Here is a 10,924-nt window from a genome sequence, read left to right on the forward strand (position 1 = left end):
GCGTTAAAGCAGCACAACACGTGACCTGACTAAAATGATAAGCTGTAATATATTAACTTTACAAAGTCACTCAACATTTACTTAAACTCACAAACGTGTACAATGTTGAAAGCATGTTTGACTTTTTACATAAATCACCAGTATTTTATGCCTGTTGTTTTTGAGGGACTCAGGGATTCCTTGTTTACATCCTCTCGGAGTACGCGGCGGGGGCGGGTGTGACTCCGCCTTCATTCTTTGCCCCTGACGTCATTGTCGCTTGTTTTTTTTTTTTTTTTTTTTTTTTTTTTTTTATGAATGAAAGAATCCCACCTCAGAGAGCAGCGAAGTCATTCCGGGAAAAGGCGGACTGACATTTTGTCGCTTCGAGCCAGCGGTGAAATTGTCACAGATCGGAAGCTACCAAGCTACCGAAGAGGTATTTGCGAATCGATAGGAAGAACGACGCCACATCGGAAGAACCGTAGCCATTTGGAATTTGCCTAATAACCCAAGGACAAGTGAGTGGGCAGCTGTTTACTTTAATCTCTCGTAGCCGACACCGTTGATGCTAAAGATGCTAACAGCTCGAATTACTAGCATTTTCAAAACGGTGTGGCTGATGTGTATTCCACGTTAATAACCATAGTAATATTGTTAATACATCGCGCTGTTTGAATAACACATTTTTGTCTTGGGTGTAACTACTCGTTTAAACATATGTAATAGCAGCACATTTTTACAGTCATGCTAAAATGGATGTCGAATGCAGCCGCTACGGCTGTTTACTACAGCGTTTATTTTACCTAATCTGGCCGTTTTATCTGACATTTTGTGACAATCAAAACTATTATTTAGTCGTTTGCCATGATCCACAATAGGCATTTTTGGCTTTTTTACAAGATTGTTGCTGTTGCGTGGCGACGTTGCGTTCACTTGTTGCTCTCGGGTTCGGTAAGCTTCCACGCAAAATCCAGCAGACCTTAGGTATTTTTAGCCGAGCATTTACGCGGATATCCTGGAGTCTTGGGACAAATATAGCAACGGGCTAGTTTTGCCTGGATTTTTGACTGGCGGTAGCCGGTTTGGCTTTTAGCGGTGCGATTGGTGTATTGCTGAATCATCATGACTTTACGAACGACGGTTTACAGCCTTCACCGACAATTGGGACGCCAGAGCGGTTGCGGGCACTTCACGCCCCACGCTTTTCGGGAAATTCCACTAACTGTAGTCAAAATTACAGAGTGTTGTAATTTTCATATTATAAACAGTAGTTGTTCCTCATGTTGTAAATCAACACGTGCTTTTGAGTTAGTTCACTAAGGAAGAAAATTGACTTAATCGTAATTGATTTATTTCTATCCCTAATTAGATTTTGCTTCCTGGAATGTGGTTTTAAATGGCACAGAACACCTAACATGTACTTCAGTTAAACACCAGATGAGCTCAGGGGTATTTATAGTAAAAAGAAAGGGAAAGTGTAATAACCCTTAAACAATTGTTTCGTGAATTATGACTGTAGATGTCTTCTAAATTTCAGATGCTTAAAGCCTTTTGACCAGTCCCAGGACTTTTCACCCCTTGGAGAACAAATGTGGTTGACGTACCTCATCAAATGTTATGTTTTTCTGCCGCGTTGTAAACAAAGTATGTCAGCAGAAAGTGTGTCCTTATATAACAATTCAACAACATATTTATCTGATCCAAATCTTCACTTAGCGCTATCAAGGGGATCAAATAGCTATCTTACGCTAAAAAACAGAAGGTCAATATCAATCAGGAAGTGTGCGCTGACAATTCTTTCACACGCAGCACACTTCCTTCTCAGCTAAACATGAGAGCCAAAAAATCAACTTTTTCACATGATGAAAGAAAGTATTGTTGCCATGCCGCCAAGATGAGCTTGCAGGCTTTTTCTAGCCTAGCATAAAACCTCTCGTTAAAGTCATCGTGACAGTGACCTGACATACACAGCATGCCACCCACCCCAACTCATGCTAACAAGTGACCTTAAGAGGAATGTAGGAAGTCACACACACCGCCTCCATGGACTTAATGTTAGATATGACGATAACGTTTCTAAATAGAGCTGCCCAAAGACACTGCACGGTTAAACAAACACTTCTGCTAATGTAAGCATGAGAGTCATGTTACGCAAATGTCCGTACTTAGTTTGGCTTATTTTATTTAAGTTAAAGTTTAATTGCCATTTTCTGCTGTAGTAAGCACCAAACAAAAACTGTGTGCGGTTGACAGGAGGAAGTGTTGCTTAGGACACCTGGTTTGAGCAAGAGCAAGGCCAAAAAGTCTTGGTAACTTCCCCTTAGCACACCAGCCAACAAACAAAGACGTCTGTCACTTTCACACACACACAAAAAAAAAACTTCCTCTGATATTAAACCGCGGGATTAGACGAGAGCGTGTGTGTAGAGAGGGAGAAATGTGCGGCTTCTCCTTTTCTCTGCCTTGCATGACAGGCGGTCTTGTGAGCGGATGCAAATGTCAGGCTAAAAATGAACTAAAATGGCGTGATGTCCTGACTCGCATGTGACCACTTACCTTTAAAAAATAAAATTGCAATCCTCTTTGTCTCTTCTCAGAGTGTCTGAATCTGTGCTGACTGGTGCACAGGGCGGGGGGGAAACCGAGGAGAGTGGTGGCATCATGACGACGGAGAGAAACAGCAAAGCCCTGAAGGTAACATGCACAAGCATAGATATGAATGAAAGAAAAAAAACATTTGACTCTTAAAATATTTTGTAATGTTCTGAAAATTTGCAATACAGTGACCATACAAAAATGTTTTTACTACTTTTACCGCTTGTAATTGCCTATAGGTGCCGCAGAGCACTTTTTTCTATCAGACAAGTTATTGATCATCTAATCCTCTTCCGTTATTCATTCAGGTGAAGCAGGAATGCGGCGAGAACGTTCCCTTCCTGTCCGACAGCGAGCTCATGTCGCTGTCGGTGCGGGAGCTCAACCTGCACCTGCGCGGCATGTCCCGCGAGGAGATCCAGAAACTGAAGCAGCGCCGACGCACCTTGAAGAACCGAGGCTACGCCGCCAGCTGCCGGGTCAAGCGAGTGTCCCAGCGCGAAGCCCTTGAACAGCAGAAAATGGAGCTCCAGAGGGAGGTGGACCGACTGGGGGCCGAGAACGCCGGCATGAGGAAAGAGCTGGAAGGCCTGGGCGCTCGCCTGGCTGCTCTACAGAGGTTTGCTAGAGGCCTCGAGGCTGGAGGGGGCAACCTGCTGGCCACCGCGCCGCGCCTTAACACTGCTTCCGTCATCACCATCGTCAAGAGTCCAGCGCAAGCTCCGCCTCAGAGGGGCCACGAGTCTTCCTAGGCTCTGTAAACTGACTGAGGGGGTGTGGCACACACGTATACACATATTGGAACAGGAGAACTATATCGGTAGGATAATACTAAACATCAGTGCTACGCCCACACACGAGTCATTCATGTATGACGTCATCCAGGACCAGACGAGCCACTTCTCCGTCAAAGTGCTCGCTATTTAATAATGGCCAATGTTCATTTATATTTTGCGTGGTTGGATTGTACAGTACTGTGGAAAACTCTTTTCAGATCCCCATTCGTCCTCATTTACTCGTTATTCATGTAAAAACTCACCTATTTGCTGTCTTTGTTGGCATTTTGCTGCTGAAATGAATTGAGGATCTTAATTTAGACACAACTAGTCCTTTGCTGCTATTTTGAATTATAGATAGGCAATTACAATAGAGTAAAACACGGGTAGTGTCAATTACTTTTTTGCCATTTTAGCACTGTAAGGTCTGCATGTCTTCAAGTCAATCAGCAGCTAAAATATAATGTCATTGAATTTAAGTTCCCTAAGAAAAAAAATCCCCAAATTCCAACTTTGAAAATCCTCAGAATGTAGCTGTTGAAACAAGACTTTTCCACCATACTGTACATTGGCAATCCAGCCTTGCTTACTGTTTTGTTTGATGCGGCCGGAAAAGCGAAGCTTCCTCTGCTTCTGCTTTTTGGAAACGCAAGCAAAAAAAAGAAAACTTTACCGTTGAGCTTCCCGCGCAGGTTCTACAAACTTCTGCATTCCAGGTTATTCTGTTACCGTATTTTTTTGGGGGGGGTTATCACTACCCTTCAATGGCACAACAGGGTCGTGGAAGGCCGTGATCTGTATTCAAAGCAGATTCGAATTATTGCGGGGGTGATATTCGGAACTCCTGGGAACTAGAGGATGACTGATGTTCAGGGTTTGTACACCAACACAGTGCCTTCAGTACTTGTGGGAGGTATCAAACCAAACCTGCTGACCGTCCATCACACTTTTTTTTGTCTCGGCTCAAATAGCACACACCTTACCTGTCCTACAGTTCCTACTGTGCAGTAACGATTCCGGGACAAGTCCGCTCGACTCCCCAACGTCACGCGTTGGACATTTAGCTGAAAAACGCGCACATTCCTCTTTACGTGTTTCTTATTTGTAATGTTTGTACGTGCCGTCAAGACGCAAATGTTGAGTGACATTTATCAGAGATATATTCTATATTTTATTTGTATTTAAAAGTAGATATTTTGACAAGGACAAGCTAACTGAGTGCTGTGATGTTATGTATGGGTTCAGTACTTCCATAGTTGAGGGAGGGGGGGAGGTCGGGTGTATTTTCATGTCTAATTGTATTGTGTGACAACGATTCCTACTTCACAAAAATGTTTCATTATTAGCTACGTAGAAATATGCTCAAAGCCGACGGCCATATTGCTGTGTGATGATGATTCGTGCACGTGTGTTTTTTTTTGCCATATTTGTACTGGCTTGCCATAGTGGATTCTTGGAGGGATTTTTTTTTTCTTTTATGTTATTCGTGTAGAGAAAAGCTGAGAAGAAAGATAGAGGAAGAGAAGATGAGGGAAGAGGTTGAGAAATGGATGAATGACGGAAAAAGTAAGTGGTAAAGAAAAGACAAGGAAACGAAGGTGTGAAGCGTATTCACTTGAAAAACCATAATGTTAGTTGAAAACGTCATGACACAATTACACTTGTGTTGAAAAATAATTCAGATATACAAAGCTTCTATTTAGCTATATGAATATGTGTGGCTTAAAGAAAAAAAGCATTTATCTATATTTCCAATGTCTCACCTCTTGTCAAATTGTGCTGGATGTTTTGTGATACTTGCAAAACAAAAATGGTCTTTGTATTTATTGTACTTTTTCTATTGTGAAAATTCAAGTACATCATCTATTTTATATATATTATAATAAATGTTGTACATATTGTACATAAAATGGTGTGCTTCTGTGGTCGCTGACTCAGTGGGAAAGGAAGAGGTTTTACGTGCAGGATGTGTTGAATGTATCAGATAAGCTTTGGGTTAGATTGAGGTTAGTTAAAGCCAGTTAAATATGAAAATATATTCTGGATTGTTCTTCAATAAAAATATATATCAAGCCATGAATGGGAAATAGGCCATTCGGACAAATTTTTTTCTATTTTTAAATTTTGGTTATTTCTGGAACCATTACGTATTGATTGCTGCTTCTGAAACTTGACCTTAAAAACGTGAAAGAAAACCAATAGATTAAATCTTGGTAGCTTGCTTCTTGTATCTTCTTGAGTATCCATGTCAAAAAGTGCTCAAACTTATTTACCCAGTCAGCATTTAAAAATAGGTCAGCATGGCTTCTCGTAACGATGACAGGTAAGCAGAGAAGAAAAAATATCACATGATTCCTGTGTGTGTGAAGGTCTGCTGGTTTGCATTTCCTGATGATAAAACGCTTGAGGAATGTCTCAACAGGTGCTTCGATGAATCGATACTTAAGAATGCGCATTCGAGCTATGTCATAGGGCTTCCTCTAGTGTACACATGCGGTATTGGAGCTGGCAGGGGAAAGTCAATGAGTCATTTAGACAGTGGGCAGTTTCATTTTTACACACACCTAAAAGTTTCCAGAGATGAATTTCCAGGAAACATCACTGTTAGTCCACAAATTTGTAGTACCTTGTCAATTTATTGCAAACTGAATAAAACATTTTTTAAGTCCTTCTCAGGTCGTCATGAAATGTATCAAATTTCACAAAAATCACAACATTATCAGAATAAAATTGAAGTTGTGCTATAAAAAAAATGAACAGTCTATCAAAGTCAGCAAATCTTTTGAGTAAAACTTGAAAACGACTTACTAATGGAGCAGGTGTTTTACACCAGACTAGCTTATAGCGTCCAACACAAATGTGCTGTGTTTATTACATTCATGCTTTCATGAAATGGCAAACAAACATTCTCACATATGAGAGGCGGCCGACTGCTGCCGGGAGGATGAATCACATGTCCGCGTGTCTAGAATTCATCGTCTGAGCTCAGCAGGAAGGTTTTCTCGGTGTCCCCGTGGTTGCTAACGGCGCTGAGCGTGCGCGACACAGGCGGCGGTGGCACGCCCTGCTCCAGCGTGGACTGCTGAGTGTAATGCTGGTAAGCCGGCGAGAAGTTATGAATGGCGTCCTGGACCATGTCGCCCGGGTTCATCGTCTCCTTCAGGCTGCTGGAGATGCTCTTCATCGGGGCGCAGCTGCCTGGACGGCAGTGAGTTGCAAAAACAGTTTAGCTAACAATCGGTTAGCTACAATCAAGGAAGGACGCTATACTACAATATGAAAAAATGAATCATGGAGGATTTGATAAGTGACAGTGGTGAGCAACAGACATCAATGGACAATGCAAGAAGAGTCGAAACGGTCAGCGTGGAACCTACCAAACTCTCCGTATGTAGGGAGGGGTCCTTCAAAACGCAGCAAAGAAAAGGGAAGATGAAGGTTTGTGTAAGCACAGGACAGAATAGCAAGACTCTTGTCTTACAAATATGTGGGCACAAAGTAGGAAAAAGCCAGAAAGTCATAAAAGTGTCAAATAAAAGTGGATTTTAAAATGAATGCTAGCCATTGATATGATCTTCTCACCTTGCGTGCTGATACTTTTGTCCTTGTAGACTTTGTAGGTGAAAGCGAAACGTAGGATCAGCGCAGCAAAAAACATCTCGATGCAAATAATGAAGTTTTGGTAACCAGCGGCGACGGTCCCTTTGCCGACGGACACCTCCACGGAGTCAATCTGGGGGATGGCGCCGCACCTCTCCATAATGGCCAGAAACACACCTGAGTAGAAATCAAAGCAACCTTCTATCAAATGTTTCATGAATTTGGTTCGAGGTGGCGTACCTTGCCAGAAGGAGAGGAAGATGACCGACTTGACGATGACGAACTTGAGCACGGGCCCGTACGGGCTGAGCAGGTTGCGGGTGGCGAAGTAAAAGAGGAAGAGGGCGTACAGAGACAAGCTGACCGAGACGTTGCAGATGATGGTGACGTAGAGGTACCCGCTGGCAGCGCTGTGGAGCCACAAAACACACGCAAACGTCACGGCCATTTTGAATTTAGACATGGGGGGCCGTTTTTGTTGACTTACTTAAAGTCTCCATCTTTGTATTTGCCGTATGCCTGCAGGATGACGGTAATGGTGGCCATGAGCGGCTTGACGACGCAAAACTGCAGCGTGGCCTGCTTGCAGAAGCGCAGGAACCCAATGGAGTAGGCCCTTCCCTTCAGGCAGCACGTGCCGAACATGCAGCTGGACCTTGATGGCGCCGGAACACATTGTAAATCTATTATCACAATGATAAATCAATGCTTGTAAATAAAAAAGGGCGAGACGTACTCGATGAGTTTCCCTCGGATCTCGGCCATGATGGCGCTCTCTCCTCCAAGGTATTCGTAACATAGACTCAGGAAGTTGTATATCACAAACGCTTTAAGTGGGGGCAAACAAACAGAGATATTTGTTATTTCTATTTCCTAGAAGAAAAAAAAAAACACATTCAAGGGCTTGTTTGATGGTCTGTGGGAAGTGGATTAAATCTCCTGTGTGCTTTCTCAGCATGTGGACGACGACAAGCAAAGCGGCTCATAAACACCAGCGTGCTAATCCTGTTTTGACCCCCCACCTTCCCCCTAGGATCTTCCTTCTTTGTGCACTGTATAATCATGGCTGATGACTGTGTAATCAATGCAAAAGTGTGAAATTGTGACGTGCACTGGGTGTGTGGCGCATTTTATGGCTGAGCTGCACTCCCGCCAGCATTTGGTGTTACATCATGCGTTAGCCGCTTCTCCCTCCATCGGTTTGCCTTTGAATGAGCTCTCGCCTGATCTGCTTTTGTGTCGCTCTGGCTTATTTACCGCGTTCACATCTCCCCGCGGGTGCCCTCGTCAGCCCGAGGCCGGTTGCCACGGTGATACAGTAGGCGTGCATACAATGAGAACTTTGCAAGTTGGGTTGAGCGGGTAACTCATTAGCTGGTGGCAGCTTGTTCAGTAGCAGAACCATTTCGGAGTCTTGTTGCCATGCGACAGGCCAGTTGACCTTACTCGAGGAAAGCTTTGGGTCAGGGCTCACTTGCTTGTTATTTTGAATAGAATGACACAAATATTGGACAAGGAGATAAAATATGAGGCTACGTTAACTGTTAGATAATAGATCTTTGTGAGCAAAGTAATCAATTAGCGATGGATGGGCAGATTGTAGCGCTCCAGTTTTGATCGCAGCATGCTTTTCAACTCAACCGTAAAAGTCACCCACTGGGATTTTAAACCAGTCCAACGTCTCCATCGGCGACGCTTTTTAAAGTGTGTATTGAGGAAGTGAGCATCAAGTTTGTTCTTACCCTCGTAGCAGTCCCTGATGGTGTCAAAGTAGACGTAGTATTGGTCGTTGGTGAAGAAGAGGAGGCTGAGCCAAGAGTCGATGCCGTAGATGGGGACGATGAAGAGGATCCGTACAATGTGCCGTTGCTCCCGGGGTGAGCTATAGAAACGCAGGTGCATGTAGATCTGGAAAAAAAAAAAAAGATAATACAGCTTTGAGATTAAATTCACAGACTTCAAAACATGTAGGCCTTAACGAGATTAATTTTATTAAATAATTACATTATTATTTATTTATTCACAACATGCGGCTGCTGACTTACCTGGTGGCAGGTAAGGATGAGGGAAGTCCAGACGAAGATGCCAGACATGGCCTGGGCCATAGGGGTCATGAGGAATGTGGGCTGGTCTTGGCTTAGCAAGGGGGCTTCGGGGAGCCAGGAGATGTTGGGCCCTCCCGGCGGTGGCGTCGCCGGCGTCCCTGCCGCTTCAGCCAAAAGAGAGTCCACCCCCAACCTCTCTGATAAGGGCACATCTCGCCTCCACAGCCTTGGCATCTGAAAAAGAAAAAAAAAATGCTCAGGTTTTCAATTTGGACATAAAAGGGGACACACCTTTTCCACACTTATTCTTCCACCTGGTTTAAATATTACTGATTTATCATTGTGTAATGAGTTAACGTGTATTTAAAAAACACAGGAACTCAAACAGAAGCATCAATGAGTGTCATGTGGACAAGAATGCGTCACTCGTACAGACAATGGAACCTGTGTTTCAATATATACAGCGGAAATCATTTTCAGGAACCATTCAATCCTTACCTAACAACATACCTCAATTCTTGGTTGCTTGAGCTGTTGTCAGAAGAACAAGCAACCCCAATGCACTCTCCAAAACTGTTAAGCCTTTCATTCATGACACCATAAAGCATGATATGATTTGACTGGTTGTAATGACATCATTGTTTTAAAAGGAAGCCATATTTTTTTGTTTTATTTAACTGGCATGGTCCAAAGTTGCTTTCTATAGTTTTATACTCTGTATGATGAGTCTAAAAAGAGATCATGTAATCCTTTTTGCCCTGTGGCTTTTTATACAAAGAGCTTGCTGCTAATATAGTCAAATACACAAGACTATGAAATTCAATCAGATGGAATCTGGCAACCGATCACAAATCATTAACGCACAACGTGGACCTAACAAATTTAATTTGGCATTTTATTAAAATAGATGTTACGCTCACGTCTCTATAGAGGATTGAGCGATTTCTCTCTCTTGTTTGTGCACCGCGAGGTCATTTGTATTGGTTTGCAAGGGATCAGCAGATGTACACATAAAAGAGGTGAAGTGAAGGCATCAGCAACATTGGGGCGAGGAACAGCTGCGTGTTTCAATTAAAAAAAGGCAAATAAATCACGCTGGAATAATAATTTATGTGTGTCATAAGGTCAGGAGTTTGCAACAGATGGAATGGGGGCACACGGGGGTGGGGGGGATACAAAGGGGGGTTGTGTTTATCTACAAATAAATGTGTGGGACGACAGCTAATTCCCGAACAGGTTATTAAAATGTGAATGCTTTCAAACAATAAAACAAAGTCTCACCTTTGCTAATATTTACTCGTGACAACGTGGAGCTTTAAATCCTGCAATGCAAAAACAAAATGTTTGATTATTAGTGACATGCGTAATCCGGGTGCACACATGCTTTTAAAGGCTATGCTTACCAAAACAAAATCATCCAATGCTTTGTGCCGACCAGAAATAGCACATAAACGGCCTTAATTCCAGCTCAGCGCTGCACCGTCGCCCCCGAGGACATCCATGTTGTTGTGCCAACACCGACCGGTTAACCTCCACGTTTTTCTCACCTACTCTTTCTTCTTCATGTTTAACAACTCGAGCAATATCGTACGCGATCGTCCCCACTTTTGCACCAGTTAAAGTCCGTAGATTGCTCCGTAAGGGGAGACAGCAAACTTATCGTTCCCCGTCGCCCTGTCTGTCTGAAAGACTTTGGATCGACTGTGGAAATCAGGCGGTCCCCGCCCATTTAGTGGGAGCGAAGCACGTAGCCAATCACGGCCCAGGTAATTTAATAACACGGAAGTAGGTCGGCTCGGCGTGGAAAAGTTTTTATTTAATTTTTTAATTTATTTTTAACAATACAGTATATATTGCAGAATACATACTTTGTACATATTAATAAACAAAAATTTGAACTAATGAATAAGAATTTTTTTTACAGTG

General features: G+C 43.0%; 2 protein-coding genes across 4 annotated transcripts; one reads left to right on the forward strand and one right to left on the reverse strand.

Moving 5' to 3' along the window:
- The first annotated feature begins 287 nt into the window (after positions 1–287).
- On the forward strand, positions 288–5,266 carry maff (v-maf avian musculoaponeurotic fibrosarcoma oncogene homolog F). The gene is made up of 3 exons (XM_049759199.2): positions 288–500; positions 2,580–2,676; positions 2,886–5,266. Exons 2-3 carry the CDS (start codon positions 2,644–2,646, stop codon positions 3,327–3,329), a joined length of 477 nt encoding a protein of 158 aa, XP_049615156.1. The 5' UTR covers positions 288–500; positions 2,580–2,643; the 3' UTR covers positions 3,330–5,266.
- Positions 5,267–5,969: 703 nt separating this feature from the next.
- Positions 5,970–10,717, reverse strand: tmem184ba (transmembrane protein 184ba). Of its 3 annotated transcripts, XM_049759189.2 has the most exons (10): positions 10,402–10,717; positions 10,280–10,320; positions 8,999–9,232; positions 8,696–8,861; positions 7,690–7,780; positions 7,441–7,608; positions 7,194–7,363; positions 6,936–7,130; positions 6,731–6,757; positions 5,970–6,551 (listed from the first exon to the last, which is right to left on the reverse strand). In XM_049759189.2, the coding sequence occupies exons 3-10, from the start codon at positions 9,230–9,232 to the stop codon at positions 6,319–6,321; spliced, it is 1,284 nt and encodes a 427-aa protein (XP_049615146.1). In that variant the 5' UTR covers positions 10,280–10,320; positions 10,402–10,717; the 3' UTR covers positions 5,970–6,318. The 3 variants fall into 3 exon arrangements, with proteins under 3 accessions (XP_049615146.1, XP_049615148.1, XP_049615147.1); XM_049759191.2 differs by lacking the exon at positions 6,731–6,757 and having other exon boundaries at positions 10,402–10,716; XM_049759190.2 differs by lacking the exons at positions 10,280–10,320; positions 10,402–10,717 and adding an exon at positions 9,509–9,647.
- Between the last annotated feature and the right edge of the window lie 207 nt (positions 10,718–10,924).

The sequence above is a fragment of the Syngnathus scovelli genome, chromosome 21, assembly GCF_024217435.2.
Source record: "Syngnathus scovelli strain Florida chromosome 21, RoL_Ssco_1.2, whole genome shotgun sequence".
In the NCBI taxonomy this organism is placed as follows: Eukaryota; Metazoa; Chordata; class Actinopteri; order Syngnathiformes; family Syngnathidae; genus Syngnathus; species Syngnathus scovelli.

Excerpts from the sequence above, each read along its gene's own strand:
- maff (XM_049759199.2), top strand. The coding sequence starts at position 2,644 with ATGACGACGGAGAGAAACAGCAAAGCCCTGAAG. Across the intron at positions 2,677-2,885 it reads GAAACAGCAAAGCCCTGAAG|GTGAAGCAGGAATGCGGCGA; the intron begins GTAACATGCACA and ends TTATTCATTCAG.
- tmem184ba (XM_049759189.2), bottom strand. The coding sequence starts at position 9,232 with ATGCCAAGGCTGTGGAGGCGAGATGTGCCCTTATCAGAGAGGTTGGGG. Across the intron at positions 7,609-7,689 it reads ATCCGAGGGAAACTCATCGA|GTCCAGCTGCATGTTCGGCA; the intron begins GTACGTCTCGCC and ends GGCGCCATCAAG. Across the intron at positions 7,131-7,193 it reads CTTCCTCTCCTTCTGGCAAG|GTGTGTTTCTGGCCATTATG; the intron begins GTACGCCACCTC and ends ATTTCTACTCAG.